Source organism: Nyctibius grandis, chromosome 8, assembly GCF_013368605.1.
Source record: "Nyctibius grandis isolate bNycGra1 chromosome 8, bNycGra1.pri, whole genome shotgun sequence".
Taxonomy (NCBI): Eukaryota; Metazoa; Chordata; class Aves; order Nyctibiiformes; family Nyctibiidae; genus Nyctibius; species Nyctibius grandis.
In genome coordinates, this window is record NC_090665.1 from 43,288,646 (window position 1) to 43,309,593 (window position 20,948).

The 20,948-nt window shown below is 37.6% G+C and overlaps 1 protein-coding gene across 7 annotated transcripts in view; it reads right to left on the reverse strand.

Moving 5' to 3' along the window:
* Positions 1-20,948, reverse strand: part of TUT4 (terminal uridylyl transferase 4) — a 53,353-nt gene that overhangs the window by 3,935 nt on the left and 28,470 nt on the right. For 4 of the 7 annotated variants that reach the window (XR_011048593.1, XR_011048594.1, XR_011048595.1 and 1 more), the window contains 17 exons: positions 20,434-20,520; positions 18,894-18,997; positions 18,459-18,516; positions 18,261-18,364; positions 17,516-17,605; positions 15,558-15,671; positions 14,367-14,444; positions 13,797-13,974; positions 13,384-13,431; positions 13,206-13,288; positions 11,222-11,337; positions 9,395-9,555; positions 8,362-8,459; positions 5,243-5,768; positions 2,476-2,649; positions 1,347-1,452; positions 268-344 (listed from right to left, as the gene is read on the reverse strand). Coding sequence is in view for 2 of the 7 variants with exons in the window: in XM_068405687.1 (XP_068261788.1) it covers positions 1,361-1,452; positions 2,476-2,649; positions 5,243-5,768; positions 8,362-8,459; positions 9,395-9,555; positions 11,222-11,337; positions 13,206-13,288; positions 13,384-13,431; positions 13,797-13,974; positions 14,367-14,444; positions 15,558-15,671; positions 17,516-17,605; positions 18,261-18,364; positions 18,459-18,516; positions 18,894-18,997; positions 20,434-20,520 (2,111 nt within the window). In the remaining 5 variants the exon portion in view is untranslated. Of the gene's footprint in view, positions 1-267; positions 345-518; positions 1,453-2,475; positions 2,650-5,242; positions 5,769-8,361; positions 8,460-9,394; positions 9,556-11,221; positions 11,338-13,205; positions 13,289-13,383; positions 13,432-13,796; positions 13,975-14,366; positions 14,445-15,557; positions 15,672-17,515; positions 17,606-18,260; positions 18,365-18,458; positions 18,517-18,893; positions 18,998-20,433; positions 20,521-20,948 lie in introns of those variants that run through there. The other 3 variants (XM_068405687.1, XR_011048596.1, XM_068405686.1) reach the window with 3 other exon arrangements.

Sequence of the window (20,948 nt, forward strand, 5' to 3'; positions counted from 1 at the left end):
CAGTACAGGAAAGGAAGTAAGGCTGTCATCATCCAGTGTGTGTGCTAAAAGCAGGAGCTGACTTAAAGCAACTCTCCAACACAGCTGTTACTGGTTCCTTTGTAAGAATCATCCATAAGTCTAACGACATGCTGCTTCTGACGCTACTATCAGACAGTTGAGAAGCTTCAAGTAGTACAAAGCACTACTTAGTTCTTTTCAAGCAAGAAGTTACTCAGTGTATTTAATGACAGTAAACTGCTACTTTGAGCATAGTTTGTGGCCTACCTCTGACAGGGGACAGAATATAACACAATTATCCTCAGCTCCACCTTCTCTCAATGAAGTTATCGTTCAGCAAGTCCCTGTTTTTCAAATGAAGAATAATGAAGTTACAGTTCTCATCTTAGTACATTTAATTAGGTATCACAGGAAATCAGTTGTGTTAAACCCCTTGTGTACCATCCATTTATTCACAGTCTTGCTGCAGGAGCAGGGACAGACAGGTTTATTTCCTGAACACTGCATTTATACGGCTTCAGTATTTTCACATATTGCCCAATGAGTGTTGACAACACAAAAAGTAGTATGCCAAGTGAATTTATGGAAAGCCCTCTTTAAAATTACTTCATAGTACAGCCTGATTTTTCTAGAGTATTTTCACATTATTTTGCAAAGTTAATGAACAGAAAAGCAGGCATACTCTTCCCTTAAATCAAGTATTTTACAAGCAAGACACATTGGCTGTGAACAGTGCATGCGATGACACCAGCATGGGGATGAACAGGTATACTGAGCGTATGACTCATTAAAGCTGCTCATCTTTTATCTCTAAGATATCTAAATTAAAGCTGTTTTTATTATTCTGGTTTCCTAATTACAGTTCAATGTGAGCATGCGTACAAATAGGGAAGAGGAAAAAGTCTTACGTCCTTTTTTTGCAGTTTTATTTTTCTTTTAAAAAGTTTTTTGGCACTACATAGTTCTGTAAAGAATAGAAGTGACAAATTTTTAAACACATGAAATCCCCTTCTAATTTTATTTTTTTTAGAACAATATATATAAAGTCTGAAGCAACCAAAGTATGAATACAGCTAATAGAAAATAAAGAACTTAATTTTAAAAATTCTCTCTCTTTACAGTTTATCAAGATAAAACAAAACACAATTCCCCTTAAAAATAGGGTAATAAAATAGATGAAATTTGTATCACTCAGTTTTGTGATACCAGTAAAAACTATAGTTCTTATCTATGTACAAATGATACAGTTTAAAAACAGTCTTAAATAATCTTGTATCTAAACACGTTGCATTAAGATTTTAAATCAGAACCTGAACTTTTTTCCTCCCCTCCCCCCACCCACTCACCATCCCATTAAATTTCACTTTTTCTGTTGAATGTAATTCAGATTCAAGTGTGGGTGTCCTTGAGACAGAAGCGAGAACCGCTGGTTACTCTGCATCAGTGGACCAGCTAAAAGAAAATGGATTACAATTACTTCAGCAAATTAAATATATTTAACAGTGCTTGGCTATATTCAATGTATTAATCTTACTTAGAAATAAAGCCATTTACTAGAATGACACAAATGCTATCTGTACGACTAGCCCATTTAATGGGACAATGCATTAATCCTATCTCCAAAATACCCTCAGAATCATCAACATATCATTTTGTTGCATTACTTCAGTTATTTAACAAAAAATAATTTCAGGATTTTAAAATATGGATCTCACTTGGAAACCTTGCTACAACCAATAGATTAGCTTTTGAGAAAAGGATTTGGTGTAAGTATCTCTCATTTTATTCTAGGTGACCCAGCAATATGGTAATTGCAAAGCCTCCAAGTAAAATTTGGGCACAGTTTCTCTCTTAGTGGAGCCAACGGTCTTTTTCCTACAGCCTTTCCCAATCCTGCCAGATGCTGAACACCTTTACCATTCACTAGCGTCAGAAAGAGCTGAGATAAAGTCAGCCCTTCAAAGTACCCCGAATAACTGTACCTGATCTACCTTTGAAGTTAGTGCTGCTTTGACTGCAGATGGGTTGGATTAAATAACCTCCAGAGGCCCCTTCCAACCTGAATTAGTCTATGGTCTTGCAAGTTTTTAATCTATGTAAGTCATTCCACAAGGCAAAAGCCAAATAAAATTAATTAGGACAATAATTTCTTCATATTCTTAACACGCTCACAGGCAAATCAACCTCTACTGAAGCAGAGTGGCTCTGCAGCGAGAGCAGCAGTGAAGAAGGAAGAGGCTAGAAGTGCAACAGACTGCAAATTGGCTCAGATTTCAGAATTTGATTTAACCCCGTCCCTCCCACAAAGATTTTCATCCATCCATCCAGGAAGCCGAAGCGTTGATTTGACTCTTGGATTCACTATGGTTCCAGGGAGCCTGGCAAGTGAAACATGATTCCTTGGCTTTTAAAGCCTTTGAGACAGTTAAAGAGACATGTTGCATGAGCTGTTGATTCATACACTAGTTCTAGTACCTTGAGGGTAGAAAGGTTTGTTCGGTGGGTAGCTGGCATTTCCCTGCTGCATGTAGTTCTGAGGCATATTGTAAGGCCACGCTCCTCGGAGGAGAGGAAAATGGGTAGGGGTCCCATGGTCCCAAGGGACAGAAGGAGGGTTCATTTTACCAAACTGTCCTTGGAAACCCTGATCTATTTTTCAATTGAAAGGGAAAAGCACATTGCAAGTTGAAATAATTAAACAGTAAGTCACAAATACAGTTTATATCTTAAACAACAGCAGGGGACTTAATGTGATTAGTCTGATGTGCTGATCTTTTGTGTTTTTTTAAATACACATCAATAAAAATTACCACCTAAATTACTTCGTTATTCACTATAATAGAATTTATTGTGGGAGGGAAGACAGACGATGAATCAGTACTATAATCAAGACCTACAATTTCACTATTCCTATGTCATTCTCATGATGAAAAATACAAGGTCTAAACAATGTTACTAATATCTGATCCCACACAGATATTCACTATCACTGACATAGCTGTGACATGAAAGCTATCATCCTACTGCAAGAAATAATTCTCAGAGGATGTACACTGGAGTTCCACTAATACCTGTATGCTTAAGAAACCTGATACACAGATCATTGGACCAACTTAAAATTGATTTTTAGAGAAAAAAATTAAAACTTTTGAAGTAAGTATACAAATTGTAAGCTACTCCATTTACAAATCCAGTATTACTGCAGCATTAAGGATGAGAAATCAAGCATCCAAGGAGGCAAGACACACAACAGTTGATGCTAAATGCTGTATTACTAATTCTCCTCTTTTTGTTCATAGTTCCCAATTCTATAAAACACAGCAATGCCTGCTAATTTAAAAACTTGATCAATGTACATTTTAAACTAACTAAATAAATTTGAGTAACTATCCTTCTCAGTATATCAGATCCCCTTCAGGCTCATCATAAAAAAACCTTGCAGACGGACTTTCATTAAATAAAAGCAAGCTATGTGTTTAAAAAAAAACAGTAACTTTTATACAATAAAACATGAAGCATGGCTCTGGAGTAAGCATGAAAAAAAAGTGGTCTGCCTGAAACTTCTAATGATCCTACTTCTAATCAATTGTCTACTGAACAAAAAGTAAAGTCGCTCCTTCCATCTCAAAATTATGTGAGCCAAGACAAAGCTTCCACAAACTTCTGTTCCAAAACTGACCCAAGCAAGTAAGAAAGCAGGCTTCAAGCAGAGAGCAGACAGCTCATCTCTACTGTGCACCCACCCAGTGACCCCGCCTTAATGGCATCTAAGCCAAAAAGGAAACAAAACTGATTAAAATACAAAGAGGAAAAATACCAAGACTGGGAACTAGGAAAAGGAGTGTGATGAGATTGGAAATAGATGGAAGTTGCGGGAAGGGAAAAAAAATACTGTGACTGAAGCACAAGAAAACTGGAAAACCTTCTGTGCGGGCACAATGAGAGTGGAAGCAAAGGAACTGAGATAGAGCAAAAGGAAAAAGAGACTGAAGACAGGGACTGACTGACTAGACGATGAAAAACAGGACTCATTAAGGGAGAACGGAGCAGAAACTAGGATTTGGAGATCTTGTCTGAAAGAAGGCAGCTACCTAGGTAAGAAGACTTGGATTGGAAGGAGCTGCTTGAGAAAAAGTCAGAGCTGAGGTGGACACGGAGAAGGGGACAGACAAGCCTGGACAGAAAATTAAGATCAGAAATGGAGAGGCAGGGACAAAGCACACTGAAGGCACAGAAAAAACACTCGTAGCAGTTTCTGCATCCTCTAAAATATACTCCCCACAAAGCTCCGAATAGAAAAACATATGTCTCCAATATCTCAACAAATATCTGAAGCTCACTGGTGAATTATACCTCATCCAACACCGTTGACTCAGCTGAAAAAATCTACCATTGCTGTCAATCACCTCATTCCTGCAGAGAAAGGCTGTGCAGGAGATTCAAAATTCCCATCTCATGATGAACAACTCCATTAGTATATTGTATGATGGCTATATTTTTTTAAACATAGAAGGAGTTACACACTCAGAATAAATCAAAAGACCATTATCATGATCTAAAGGTCACAGTTAAAATTTAGGGGCTGTCATGGTTTATGTTGCACAGAAAACTGCATGGGCTTTAATTACTATATACTGTTTTTCTCAGCCTCAAACATACAAAGGTACTTGGCTTTGGTATGAGGCAAAAGGCAGTTGCCCACTTGTTGCAAAGAAAATCTGTATGAATTATTTTCAGGAAACGACATTGAGATTATGGAAGTTAAATGTGGCAGGATAAACTACAGGTAAAAAGAATGCATAAGATCATGTTATATTGCACTAAATGCAAGGAGGCGATATTAAACTTGCACAACCATAATTCTGCCAGTCTCTAAATTCGTAGTTGCAGTCTCAGCATTCATCTAATAAACTACATAACAACATAAACGGAAACCGTATTTGTAAGCATATTCACAGAAATGTGCTTTAGACTCAGTTATTAGAACATTTCTCAGTTGAATGCATGATTTCTCACGTGTCGCACAGCCATTAATGGCAGATAGGACCAATGCCTGAAAGTTACAATGATCCAACTTGCCTAATTTTTTTCCTATGAAAATGTTAAGATAGTGAAGGTAATGACTTAGTTTCTTAAGCATCACATTTTTAATATAAAACAAGTTGAAAGAGTTAGCTGTTTCTGTAACACTTAACATTTGTACACAAAGTGCGAGAGGTTTGATACAACAGAGAAGAGTTACCTGAATTCCCCACAGTGCCATTGTTCACCAGTGAGTTTGGAGTCACAGGATTGTGCCAGTGTCCCTCATGAGAAGTGCTGGGGATTCCCATGGGCCTGGCAGCAGGCTGTGCAAAGATGATACTGGGATCATTCAAGCTTACACTGCTCTGGTTATTTGTGGTGCTGCTGCTGCCAGATCTCATAGAAAATGGAACATTTGTAGAATGAGGAGGGTTACCCGGTGCAGAGTGAATAACAGGCCCATGAATAGGCCAAGAAGTGTTGGGAAGCTGAATTTGGTGGTGATGGTGCATCTGAAGCAGTCCCAGGTTATGCAAGGTGGAATACTGACCTGGGGGAGATTGGGGAAAGTTAAACAAAGGCAGCTGGACCTGATGGGGTGGCTGTGCACCCTGCTGTGGTTGCGGAACGTGCTTAGACTGGGATATTGGTTGTGGCTGAGTCTGGTTAATGGAGGCTGGCTGAGAGGAATTCTGTGTAAATTGTTGAGGTTGTGGAGAGTAAGATGACTGATGCGAATCAGACTGGAGGGGAAAAAAAAGTATGTATTTCTGATTAGTTCACTAGCTATTTAATGGTGTTTCTCTTTAATAAGCACCCACTGTATTAGCCTATTCATAAAAAAGGCAAAGCAGTCCCCAGCAACACCCCAAATACCATGCCCAAATTCCTGCTGCTTTAAGTAAGTGCAGTTCAACTGACACTGTTTTTCACCATTAGATAATTTGGTCTGCTAATGTGGCACATCCCACCATCAGAAACATCATTCTGAGCAAACATTAGCCCCAAGCTCTTCATTAGACTCCTCACACATCTGTTTCTGATTTTGCATCAGTGCCTTCCCCACCCTACTTATTTACAACCCAGAATCTCATTAACTAATTACCTTACTTCTACACAGAGTTGTTCTTATTACTACACACCCATTTTTAAGTAATTCCCAAGTGAGCCCCTAATATTTCTTTAATTTTTATGTAATCTGTTAAACAAGAAATTGAAACTCCAAAAACCCAGTTTCACCGCCCATATCCTGATGTTAGGCCACAGCTGAAGGCACAGAAATAGCAATTATTACAGTCTTTGCAGAGCTCTTACAAAGCTTTCCGTTTCACCAGCAACAGAAACGGGCATGAACCTATTTCATCTGTTTGGTTTTGCAACTAAACAGAGAAGCACTTCAAGAACCGGGGTGGCTAGGAAAAGAGCTCCCTAGTTTATCTGCCAAAATTTCTTACCAGTGTCTAGATTAACCTAATCTGATTTTAAGCACTGAGACAAGATGGTCATGGCATAAGATAGGTGCCTCCAAAGAGAAATTCAAATGACAGATAGCTACCTAAACCTGAGACGATTACATGAATCTCAGATCTCAGTCTCCCCCTGGAGTTGCTGTCTCCCTCCATAGACTATAGCAGACATCTAAGGTCCAAGTAACTCAGCTGCTGTCAAACATCTGAAGTTAAAGGTCTCTGCAGCTTATCACCATCCATGACTGCTTGCCTGTCCGTTTAAATTGGCAGTCACTTTTCTTCAATAACCAGAGGTCTGCAGGACTTCCCCGTTCCAGCCTTTCAGAGCGTTCCTTAGAGCAGCATGCTGTGTGTCTTTGCTTGGGCAAAAGCTGAAGCCCAGAAGCTGGGATTGCTCCCTGCTGCTATTCCACCTGCTCCTGCATGAGTCCCACCTATGCCTTTCTATCAAACCAGGAAGAGAAGGTAAAACCTGGGATTTGAAAGACAACTAGTTTAACAGTTTAAATGTTATAAAAATAGAGCTCATGCACTGACTACAGCCTTCCTGCAAACATTAAACCACAACAAGCATGCATCGGACATGCCAGCAGGAGAGGAGAAATGTTAAGCTCCAGCCTCTTGGTCTGCTTCCACGCTCCTGCTTTCCCTTTCCTCTCCCTCTTGCTCCACTAACATTCCCCCTTCCCATTCTTCTCAAACAATCCCTGGACAGCACATATTCACCAAGAAATCCTGGCCAAATGACAACCATGCAACACAAACACAGAATCCATGACATCCAGATGACACAAGAATGTGCACATGCAGGAGGCCCAACGTGCATGATGTGCCTGTGTGTGCACCCACGTGTCCAGCTTCCATTTCCCAAGCAGAAATACAAGGCTCCTAAAAAGATACTCCTGCGTTATGTGATAGCATGGTGGCAGTTCAGCCCTTCACTTAGATTAGGGCTGTATCAGCCCCTCCTTAACAGCATATCATCATAGCAAAAATGATGTCATAAAGTCTCTGTTACTGGAGTAAACATTCCAATAAATGCTTGATGATCAGTTAGGAAATACTATATACCTAAAGTAGTAAACTGAACAAAGAGCATTAGTGATCAGCAGCCCTGATTACTATGTTTTCTTGCTTGCCAGCTTCATTAGCAGGCATATGTTTCTCAGACTACTAGCTTAAAATTAATGAATTTCTGCTGTAGTCTGTACTCCAAAAACATTAAATGCCAACATCTGTATTTGCTCAAATACCCTCTGCTATCCATCTCCACTTAGAAGCAGGTTAAACATATTTTATCTAGTTCTATAGAGACTTCAACAAATTCTAAGGGAAAAATACCAAAAATTTCCCCATTGTTCTGTTTGTGCTTCCAGTGTGCTCTGGCAGACTTTTGCCCAGTGTATCACATCTTGAGCATGATCCGTGTTCCCTGCCTGTTCATGACAGTCCCTTAAGACAGTTCTCTTAAACCACGGAGAATCATGATAGTCACAAACCTAAGTCTCCCGTATATTAATGATGAACTATACTTTACTTCCCTTAGTAACTCTACATCACCAGAACAACTAAGCACAAGACTTCAAAAGGCATCCTAGCTTAAATCTCAAAGACAGTGAAGCTGGCCTTTCAGAATTGCAAGCTATCCCATATGAAATTTGTAGTTTCCATATTGAAAGACATAAATGTTCCCCAAGAGACACTACATTATAAATCAAAATTTCATTAACTGGCAGAGTGCAATGTTGTCATTATAAAGTCCAGAATCTGTTGAGAAAAATCTGTGCAAACCTGTTCCTAGCATGACCCAGGACTGCTGGTTTGCTACAGTGTGCTTACTTCAATACTATAGCTAATTAGCACTTACACATTCTGATGACTGTCTAGTGCGCAAGGGTCGTTCCACTTGCTGCTGACTCACAGCCACTAGCTGTGAATTTACCATGTTTCGGACCAACTGGGTGCCTAATCAAGGAACAAAAATGTTAATAAAAACCACAAGGTTATGGAGGACAAAATAATGAACACAGAACTGGGAGTCAGTGATATCTTAACTCTCATGTGACACACGGTAGGTAAATCACTTTAACCTCTCCTCTCCTTTAAGTGGAAAGCTTTCCCTCTACTGGCAACAGCTGACATGAATAGGTGTAGCAGCTAAACCCCAAATCTAATTCGGAGTAATACAAACTCTAGCATGAACAAAGCTCACTTTGCTGTCAGGCGGAAGCACTACTTCATACAGGTTTCCACACTATTGCTGTAAGCAGTGGGATTTTAAATAGCAATAGCAGAAACCTTTGGGCAAAGAAAGAAAAAAAAAAAAAAAAGAGTAAGGGATATCAGGACATAGAAAAGCAGCAAGGTTCTCTCTGAAGTTCATTTATGATTGCTTTCTCTACTTTTTCAAGTACCGCAGGCCTAATTTGAATGGGTTTGCAATTAGACTTGTCTCTACTAACAGTAATTTGAAAGCTTTCTAATGCATCGTGTATGCTTAAGACCACTGATTTTTCATGAAAATACATTTACTTACCTCTCACAGAGGATGAAGTGTTAGCTAACATTTGAAAAATATTTGGAAGAGGAAATGCATTCAATTATTACTATTATTACTACTTCTAAATGCACCCATTGTGAGTGGAAGACAAATAATGCAACAGCCTGAAGAACACTATATTTACTGCTGAGTACATTTTTACCACTCATGCAAAGACTGTACTTCAGGAGGCATTGCTCCCCTTGAAGAAAAGCATCACTTAGACTAAAAGCTGTATTTGCAATGACTGAAATTGTTAGTTGCAGAAATTTTTTAAGATAATTACCAGGTCAGCATAGAAACCTAGAGAGAAGGGATCTCAGAACTTTCAAATTATACTAACACCACATAACTAACTTACCTGGCACACTATTATTTCTCTGACGGGTTTGTTTGAATTCAGGACAATCTCTTCTAACGTGACCCACGTCCCCACAGATGAAACACCTTTTCTCTCTTGTTTCTCTATCATCTTCTTTCACTTCTTTTTCATCATCTTTCTCATTCTCCTTTTTCTTCAACCTGAATAATAATTTTTATTAGCAATATCACAAAACCACACACACACACAAAAAAAATCTCTGTAAATTTGATACATTGGCATGTTCAAAGGAAATGGTTACATAACCAACAGCTGTACCAGAATACAAATATCTTAGGAATCCCAGAAAAACACTTTCAGAACCTGGGCTGGTTAACAACCTGTTTGTATAAACTTAATGAACTTAAAAGCTCCCCAGAACTGTCCAGAAGCTATCTGACTGTATTAGCACAGAATTATACCTGCAGTGAAGTAGGCTTAACCTACCAGTTAGTTTGGGAGTAGTTCTATGCAACAATCCCACTGAGTCAGAATATATACAAGTCAGCTGTATCTTGTAGATATAACCTCCCCCTGACTGGAGATGGCATATTTCTCTATAAGAGTGTATTAGCATCCTAAGCCTAGACAGGATGTGAAAGAAAGCACTGAGACTCTTTCCAACACTCAGTACTAATACAAACAGGAGAAGAATCAGTGATCAGGAACCAAGACAAGAAATAAAGGTCTTTTCCCACATGGTATCTGTAACATTGCTAAATATTAATACTATTTTGTGAGCTGTGTATATAATTTGAGAGATTCTGTGTGGCTGTGCTGTAGCAGCAGTTTGTGTGAAGAGCAGATCACAACTTCTTTTCCTGAGGCAGATGTAGGGAAGGAGGTGATGCAATTCAATGTGCTAGTGCTTGTGAGGAGTATGTTAAGGGAGCGGCTGAGAGGAATAGTCAACCTGTGACCTTAGGGTTCCAGCCCAGTTTCATGCATCTTGAACTCTGCTGACTGAACAAAAAGCTGTAAATAAGGACTTTGTAGCAGGAAAAGACCAAGAATCTTTTGAAGAATTATGGAGCACACAACTGAACGTAGGGAGTAAATGAAAAAGCCCAGACTTTAATCTGCATTCTAAGGGCTTCAACAGGTTTTAGGAGGAGTCGGACAACCTACACTGAATGGGTCATTAAAAATCCAAAGACATAAAAATGCAAGGAGTTCACATTCTCTGTCAATTCCTGCTAAACCCTCTTTGGAGGGATGTTGACCTGCCATGTACTAGGGACTCCTTTTGCAGGAGTGCTGGATCCAAAACTCGTAAGTGCAATTAATGTACAAGTGCAAGATCACTAAGTGACTAGCACCAGTACGATGTTACAGAAATGCACCTTAAGTATGTACATTTTAACTACTCCTAGATTTTAATAAATTAACTTTTACCTGCCTTGCAGAGGTACGTTATCAGATCTACAGAATAATTCAAATTCAACACTGTCTTCCGAACACGATCACTACAGGAAATCCATTTTAATACGTTACAAATTGTGCAGTCAGGTCTCCATCTGAATGTTTACACTATAAAAAGATAATTTAGTGATCCAAATTTTAAGGTAAGCTGTAACTACATATAGATCATGAAGCAAAAGTATTAACATAATATAGACTGTTGATTTTACTCTGTGTGTACTTGCATAAACACTCTAAGATTTAAAGAGATGCCCAGAAATAGTCTTAAGAAAAGCAAAAATATGGTATGAAGCTTTGATTTTCTCTGCAATTCAGCATAATCTTCATTTCCATTAAAATTTCAAATATCCAAATCTCTCCTGATTTTATCTCAAAGATTCTACATTAGCTTTGTATATTACTTACCTCCTCCTCTTTGGACAGTCTTTCATGTAGTGACCAATTTTTCCACAGACACGACAACATCTGTCATTGGGTGCCAATTCCCCATCTGTCAGCACTTTTGAGTCAAAAAAGTATTCCTATCAAAACACATCAGACAGATACAATATATAAACCATCCACTTACAAGACTGAGAAATGAAAGCAAAATGGACAGCTTTCATCTCCTATTGTTCCCTAAATTTTACTACTTCTTAGAATATACTTAGTCCTTTTCTTCCTCTAGATAATGGCAGCTTTTTCAGAGATGTGGAGCAGTTTGAGCTAAAAAGGGGTATTCAGTCTTAGGGCCAAAGGCTGAATTTGCAGAACAGCTTATCCAGTCTCCAGCCTGCTGCCAACCTTCTGCTTCCCCAAAGGCTCTTCAGAGGGCAATTTTTTGCATATGATCTATTTTGGTATCTGAGTCACTGCTTGTATGCTTTCCGAAGCAGCCTATATCCCTGCAGTCAGCTGCAGTTCTGATGTGTGTCAGTGGAAAGGCCAGAGTTTACAGCCTCTGAGAAACATAAACACTGTGAAAGTACTACCTTGCCTGAAAGACTGAAATAGAGATACAAATAGAAATGTCCTAACCCCAGTTCAGGAACAAAGTCCTACTGTAGAAAGGTAATTTACTGAACATTTTTGTTACAGTTTCCTCTCTGTACCCCTAAGACGCAATACAGGGCACTGGCTCAGGAAGGAGATCACGAACTCCTTCTTTGTTGGGCACTTTGGAGAAATAAAATGCTATGTAATACTACTGGCATTATTTCCTTCACATGAGGGATAGCTCATATGCATGCTAAGGCTGCTTTCTGTCTTGTCTTTTATCCTTATGTAAAATGTTAAGTGAAAATCTGAGATGAGGCAGGACAACACAACCGACTATGTATACAAACACACAGTATGGGCTTTCCAGAAGCACTATAGCCTTGTGTTGAACATGTATGCAAACAATAAAAAAAAAACAAACTTATTAGCAATAATATTTATTACATACGCTCACATATTTGTCAGTTACAGAAAACTACATCCACACTGTAATTATTAGTTGTATCACAGTAGTACTCAAAAGACCCAATAAAAACAGGTCCTATTTTATTAGGCACAAAACAGAACACAGTCACTGCATCAAAGAACATTTAATACAAACTCAGAAAAAACACAGATAAAGTAAGCACATGGAAAAGAGAAGATAGGGAAGGATGAGGGGAAATAAAAGCTTTCAAAATATTTTCAAGATCCCTTAGAAACAGAAACCCTGTTGAAAGCCATTGGGAGAACAGTCCTCTAAACTGTCTTAGAAAACACCTTTCTAAGTAGATGTTAAAAACATTAATTCCAGCTGATTTATTTGCTTCTATTAAAAAAAAAAAAAATAGTTCTCTATTATGCATCAGTGACGACCCTGTAGCACAGAGGAGTACCTTCTCTAATATGATGTTGCATGAACACATTCCTGACCCTGACTCACTATGCAAATTTTGAAAGTCAACTGATAAAAAAAACAACTTGATCATCATCCTTTTCCTTCCTTTAGCAGCACTCCTTACTTTCCCCACCAACTGGAAAAATAAGTAGAATGTAACATCTCACAAGTCTGTTTTCTTTAGCTACATGAACAGCTAGAAAAGTTCCTAAAGCTGTTTCTGGGTTTTAAAGCCAATTTTGCAGTTTTCTGCAATACATAATGTCACACAATGAAAAGTTTTATAAAAAACCAAAACCAAAACAAGCTTACTTTCCCCAAACCTGCCAAAAATATCCATGGGCCATCCAACTACTCCTAAGGATTTTATTTTGCAGGAGCCCAATACTAAGCTGCGCATTTTATGCGGATCATATATAATTACATATATTGTGTATACCAAATTGATAAATATATACAAGAGATTTGCTTTGGAGGTATCAATTCAGTGGATGAAGTAAAGTAAAAAACATACTAAAAACTATGAAAACTTACAGCTTCTCTTCCAACAGTTGGGTAGAATGGGGTACCAAATAATTTTCTCCCATTGATAAATGCCTTCATTATGAAATTGGTCACTATTGAAGAAAGACAAAGTTATTGGAAAACAACAGAAAAGGCACAACACCAGAAATCAGTGAACATTAATCATTAGTAGACATTAATAGCTTACTTTTCCTAGACACTCCAGCACCGAGATTATGATTCAAGTCAAAAGGATCTGTGTAAAGGAGGGAGAAAAACAAATCAGAGTTGGAAAAAACATGCTGCAACAAAAGTTTTTTATTTTAACACAGAGAATTAAATTTTAAATGCACTTACAGTGTAGATGATAGTAAAACAATGCTAAGTGTTTTAAAAATGTGACTAACCATAATAAAGTAAGAGCAATTTACTGACATATACTAAAGGTCGGTAGCCTAATCTTATTTTGTAAGATGTAGGATTTCCAAACAATGCTTTTTTTTTTTAAACATTGATGGCAGTTTCCTCACAAAGATCCTGTGCAACAAGGAGAACAGACCCCTCAAGCAACAGCATTCATCACTCCCTCATTAATGGAACAAAAATTCAGCAGATATGTACCTTCAATGGCAATACATTTGGATGTCCACTGTTTCTCAAACGTAGTTAACAGCTTCTTCTGCCGGATGCTGATCACATATTCCTTGAAGTCAAATTCTTCAGTGTAGAATCGCAGCAACCCTAGCCAGAGTTCTCCAAGTGACTCAGTGTTCTTTCCAAGAGAAGGCAGACGTTTCTTCTGCATGCAATTGAAGACACAACTTATTCAGCTACAGTTACTAAAGTACTTCTCCTCCTGAACTACCTCTCTAATTAAGAGTTTGTCTACCATGAACAGTTTCATTTGGTTAAAGTAAGGTTAAATCACTACAGTTAACACTACCTCAATCCTGGACTGTTTATTAAGAGTAAAAAGTATTTTTCCTGATTTATATTATTTAGAAATGATTTAAAATAAACCAAGAAAAAGCAGACGCTCACTTCAGCAAAACAGGACTCATTTGGGCAGTTATTATAATATGGATATGGAAGTTTAACTACTCTTTGACATATTACACTGTTAGGAATGTATTACTTTCCCATAAAAACAAGCTTTAAGTTTTAGTGACTCTTCTGGAATGAGAATATTACCAATTCTTCCATGTCATCAAAGAAAAAGGCATTCCATCCATCCACCATTCTTTGTGGAATCTGTTTTCCATCAAATATCTGCCGAAATAGAGAGGGACACAGTTACCACTCTAATTCAAAGTCACCACAGAAGACTTGCAGTTTTGCTCGTAAGAAATGATACAAAAATATAAATCTTTTAATTTTAACAATTACTTCTTATATAGGCAGAGTTTCCCATTGGTAAAAAGCTTGAAAGTCTTTTTGCATTATTGCTATACCTCTCTCAGATTATTTGGATATTTTATTTTTGCTTATTTTTCGCAACTAAGAAAACATGACAATTACCTCATCAAGATTCCGACATCCCTCTTGCCCACAAAATCTCTAAGGAGACTTTATATGACTCCTATTACATTTTGATTTTAGCAAGCCAAGGGGAAATTCCACTGTTATTTAAATACACTCTCAGGGTAGCAATAAAATAACAACCCCCAACTACTACTGAAGTATCAGCAAGAAAGTCTGAGTCTCAACTGTAGTGCTTAAGCCAATTTTCCTCTTGCATGGAGACAACAGAGAAGTCAGAAAGTGATCGTTTTCAGAAGTACTTGGGAGTTCCAGAGTGTATCCAGGAAGAGGTATAAATAGCTGACTAATTATATTCTCCCCACCCATGCAATGGGGGTACAGAATGTTATTTTCTTAATAAAGTTTCCTGGCACATGTAAAACAGTATCTTTAAAGTTGTACCAAAGCATTAGTACTCTTTTTTCCCCCTCATCAAATCATAAAATAAACTTTTTCTCTTACAGATAAGGTGTTGAGCAATAAATAATGCTTCCAACAGTAACTGATGGAAGAGCTGGACTCATATCTCAAGAGCATCTGGCGTAGTCTCATAATTACAATTCCCTCTCTCCATACCACCTGCCAATTTTTTTTCTATCCTGTTCAGCATGTAAGTATTATCATAAGACCAAAACCGCAAAGTAAATAACACAGCAGAACTTAGGTCCAACAGATTCCCGATTTTGCTGTAATTTTCTTGTTAAGTTTTACCCACTAAAACCAAGTGGGAGTTAGGAACCTGCTAATGCTGAAGGGCCCCGTATTTCATTCATCTCCCTGATCCTAAAAGCCCAGACTTCTCATATTTGGCTTGAAGAAACAATGCATCTATTGACATAGCCTCTTTTTTGGAAAACCTACCTCCTGAAGAACTGGAATAACTGGTGGATTTCTCTGCTGTAGAAAGTACAGAACCATAAGAATATAGGCATATGAAGACAGACTACCACGGGATGCATCACCAATATCGCAGCGCTGAAAAAATACATTTTAAACAAAATACTGAATTCACATTTTATTATTCAAGACTAACAACTATGTCAGAGAGCAAACAGAAATCCCACCAGTAACAGAAAATACTTTCATCTCATATCTAAACATTTTTTTATGAAGCCTGAAAAATAAATGTCCTTAGAGTCAAGTGCCATCTGGCAAATCCACAGCATAATTTGACTAACATAAAACCAGAAAAGCTTCTTGTAGCCAAAATATTTTTTTTTTAGTTTATGATGTGCCAAATTGAAAAAACCAAATCAAAACCCCCAAAACAGAAATCCCAACAAACCTCCACATCTGATGTCCAGGTTTCAATACTGTAAAATTTAACTTTCCTAAACTCATGTTACCAGAGCTGGTTTGGTAATTCCTTACTGTTTTGTTTTCCTCTTTTTTCTTTTAATAATTAATTAATAGGCAACTATTTCCATGTCGTACTGGCAACTTAGGCAATACCTGGCATTTTGCTAGCATACATACACATACCTAATTAACCCATGGTCCAGCCTGCACAACAGAGCATAAAACAAACATCAGTGAATTACCTTACTATGCCTGAAAATCTTATTACAGTATAACCTTTCTACAACACCTGCTTCTAAGCTACCCTTTGCTTCAAGCATGTGTCGTAACAAACAACACATTTTTAACCTCCTAGGTCTGGAAAAAACAGGGATTCACAAATTACTTTCACATTAGCAGCAGCAGTGACAGCTGTTCCTGTTTTTTCTGCCAATACAAACACAGGAGGAAGCATTTTGCTTAAACACAGAGTATTCGTATAGCTATGAAGTCACCTCCATACATATACATGCAAGAGTGTGTGTCCCACAACTTGGAAACTTGGTCTTTACAGTAAGATTTTTAGAATGTATACAATAGTATGCAATACTACAAAAGAATGTAAGATTCCTTATTATCAACACACGGCATTTTTAATCTGGACACAGAAGAGACATGGCAATATTCTGCACTACTGTGACCACATCAAACAAAATCATTACTAGTCTTGGTGACAGTATGATGAATATGTCCAGTCTATTCTGGGACAAAGTTATTTTATTCATCTTGATGCATTTTATTATATTAACATCTGGCAGCATGATACACTCTCTATAACCTGTTTTTTATTTGCCCCTGTTTCACTAAGCTTTCTTTGGATGTGTTTGGGAAGTGTATGTAATAGCATAGCTTAAATAAAAAGAAACACCATGTTTCAATTATCAAAGGTTACATAGTATAACTCTTTGTTAGAGTATAGTAAGAAAAAAAGATGCAGGAGATTTGGTATTTGTTATTTCCAAACTTTTAAAGTCAACTTTATGTCCTAGGCACATCAAGTAGAGACTTAGGCATTCATTCATCAACGCACACCTCCTCCTGACTTTTATAGCAACTAAAACAAGGCAGGCAGGCCAGAAGAAACCTGCAGTAATCTCTGGGGTGGTCCTAGATATGGAAACTTGGGAAGCCCATGCACAGTCACATGCCCCAACATCTTACAGTTAACATTTTTTCTGGTTTTGTTTGTTTGTTCAGGGTTTGGGTTTTTTTTTGCATTGTAGCTAGTTTGAAATTGAAAAAAATGAAAGTTTTCCTTTCCTCAGCTTCCTCTTAGACAGAAATCTTTCAAAAGATACCAGGACTAAAGAACTTGATTCTGACACACACAGTCAGATGGAGCACAGTCAGCTTAAGAAAGTGCACTTCATATTAATCACATTCTACTGTCTCCTTTCCAGCTGGTATTAGCAAAAGGTAAACTCAGTGGCTGTATCAGAAAACACTGTATTATACACATATGTACCTTCTTTTTGTATTACCTTTGCAAAAACTTTCATTGTATAGCCCAGATATTGCACTCTAGGATCAATTGCTGCATATGTAGCCAGCATTCTTGTGTTATGCTGCGCCTGGGAAAAGTGGGGGGGAAATCAAACAGATGTTTCAATGTAATTTATGGTTAATTATAGTATAGTTTGCAATTCAAGCACAGGAGATGCATAACACAATTGGAGGGCAAAAAATCACAACAATATTCCGTAAAATTCATGCAACATTTCCCGCACAAACATAACTGAAAGGTGTAATGAGGAGAGCATTCATGCAGTAACAACAATAAGAACCTTGGAAAACACCAGCAAAGAAGTAAGTCTGTAGGATGACTTACATTGGAACAAATTCCACAAATTGCATCTTCTTCACAGGTGAATGTAAGCCATTACATAGGGAATCATGCAATTTCGTTGTGCTAGATATAAGCTGGGATGAGATGTACTATTCATGATGGCAGAAAGGCCACGGTGAACGTGGCACTAAGGGCTTTTCAGGAGCATTCACAAAAATGCTTTGTGTGTCATGACGCTGCTCTGCCATCAGGTTAGACAGCTACTTGGGTTGGGCTGAGGGTGTGGTACACTGAATTTAAATAATGTAGAAAAATAACCAAACACACAAAAGCATTTTAATTCTGGTTTCAAATTATTCCCTCAAATGATTATTTGAGTGAGTTACATTGAATTAAAAAGCTTTCTTTGAATATAAAACCAAACACAAACAGAAGCTTACCAGTGTATTGTATAAACTGATATCTCCTTCTAAGCCACTTCGTCTATGTTCAAATTTTACTATAGGCACTTTGGCTGTTGTTATAGGCAAGATGTTTCTCAAACCTAGGGAAGCAACACTTTAGTACATAAAACATTTCCATTAACTACACATATAGTAAATGTAAATACAAAACAAATAATACTCTAACACACCTACCTGGATGCTTCTTAAGAACTTTTGCCAAACCTTCTATTATTTCTTTACAGTTTAATTTCTAGGAAAAACAAGTATCACAGCTTCAGATGTTAAAACATGGATCCTGTCCCAACAAGCACATTTACTATCAAACATATATTTCATAGAGGAAAAGTCTATGTACAAAAAGAAGTAAGCAATAAGCCAGCACATGAATTTACGTAATCTGGTGACTCGTATTTCTACATGGACATCTACAGTACACTAAATGTGTGTCTATACAGCATTAAAAGTAAAATAGGCTATATCTTGCTTCAGTTGTGCAGAGTGCAACAAGCCAATCTACTGCTAGCAAAACTCTGCCTTTTCTGTGTACAGAAATCTTAGCTGAACTAAAAATCCTTAAAGAATTCTGGAATTTAAAATAGTAAATTTTATCCATTTCAAAACTCTTACCTCTGCATTTTCATGGCCTTCCAACGTCATGCAGATATCTAGATCACTGTCCCGAAATCCAAATCCATTCTTTGAAGAGCCAAACAAGCAAAGTCTGGCTTTGTCTGATCAAAAGAGCAGACCAAAAAAAGATAAATTCTTTTACAGTTGAATGGTTAGTGCTTGCTATGGAATATTGCTTAACTGAGATGTGTAGGTGCCCATAAAAAACGAGCTTTAAGAGAGAGCTTACAATGTCACTTCTAAGAATTCACCTTTGATAAAGGAGGAAGCACAATACTTCAAAAATTATTTCTAGAAAGTAAGGCAGGATAAAGTCCATGCAATTTTTACAAGTAAGGTATGTTACAGAGTTACTATAACCATTAAATGGCATCTCTAAATGTGGTGCAATGTTTTGTGGTATGCGACTGCACTTTCCTGCTTTAAATAAATCAAAATAATGTGCAAACCCAGTCACCGGTACAGCTTTACCCCACAGATAAGACAGAGCTACTCTTAAGGTAGTTCAAGCAGTATTTCTGGTTCCACTCATGCTTCATCTAGGTTGCATATTTTTCCTGTGACTAGGTAAATTTGGTAAACCTGTAAGTTTCTGTAACAGTAACATAGTGTTCAAGAAGATACAAGCAATAAGATTAATATACTTTATGGAACATTCATTCCCAATTGTTTTGTTTACATTTTTGTTTGAAACACAATATTATAATGTATTTTCATTCTTGTAAAGGAAAGCAAAACTTCATAACTGAGAGGAAGCAATTTCTTCCTAACTGAATACATTTATCTGTTCAACTGAAATCAAAGTTAGGAAAATGTATGTAACACCTATGCACAGCTTTTTCCTAACCTTTAATAGAATCGAAAATCTTAAGTCTTTCAAGGTTCTGTAACAGGTCTCAATCCTCAGCTGCTGCCAGTAAGTGGAGGGCACAGCCAGTGGATGAAGTGCAATTCACAGTTCCTTGATCACAGGCCAGCTACAGCAGAACGGATGGCCTTCTGTGTAAAGCAATGGACTGCAATTCAGGAGACCTGGGTTTGGTACTTGGCTCCAGCACTGTTTTACAACACCTACAAAAAAATCACCTTGCACCTCTGTGCCTTGACTTCCAGTATTGCAGTAAGATACTTTTGTCTATTTTATAAAAGAGATGTGAAGATAACAAACTCATTAAGATTTCCAAGATACTGAAGCACTGGTGACTAGGCAACAAAAGTACTTGGACCATGACCCAGATAACACTAAACCCAACTGGCCAGGGCCTATTCAAACTTTCTTTTTGTCCTGACTGCAACAGTCCTGTATCAGCATTATTACCCTTGCAGCTCTTCCGCCACTCTAGGGACATTTCCATGGAGTAGCATTGAGGGATGTTCAGTTTAGCAGTCTGCAAGATAGCTTTACATACAGAGGGCAAAGAAATGCCGCTGCTTTAAGCAAGGAAAATGAGCAATAATGAGACAAATTACATCTTCATGCTCTGGACAACATGAATGAAGAAAGCATTATCAAGAATCACTACCTACTGTTACATACCATTATACTCTTTTCGAATAAATCTTTCCAAACTTGCCAGAATTTGTTCTCTGTTTTGTTGCTCAGATAAAGGAGGGGATAATTCATCTACGTAAAAACAAGTTAAAACACAGTCAGATGTGACATTCAGCAACCTCAAGAACCTTTTTGGCTAACTGAAAGTATTTGGTACATTTTTTTTGTTGTTATATTTATTTTCCTTGAATATGTGTTTTTCCTTTTTATGATATCACTTGAGTTGTTAGGATTTTATTTCAGACATCTGAATTTTCTGCAATTATTTAAACACAGAGTGGCCTGGTGGGCACCCAGCATCCAGCCAAGGTTAACCCACCACAGCACCCAAGAGGGGCTTTTTCCAAAAGAAGCCATAGAATTTGACAAACACAAAAACTAATTTTGCCTATAGCCTAATTTCTGGGAACACTAGTAACTTTTTACAACCCAGTGAAAAATCCTGTATGGTATTAGTTTCTCAAATCTGTTACAAGAATTTGGTATCACAACGATGGGTT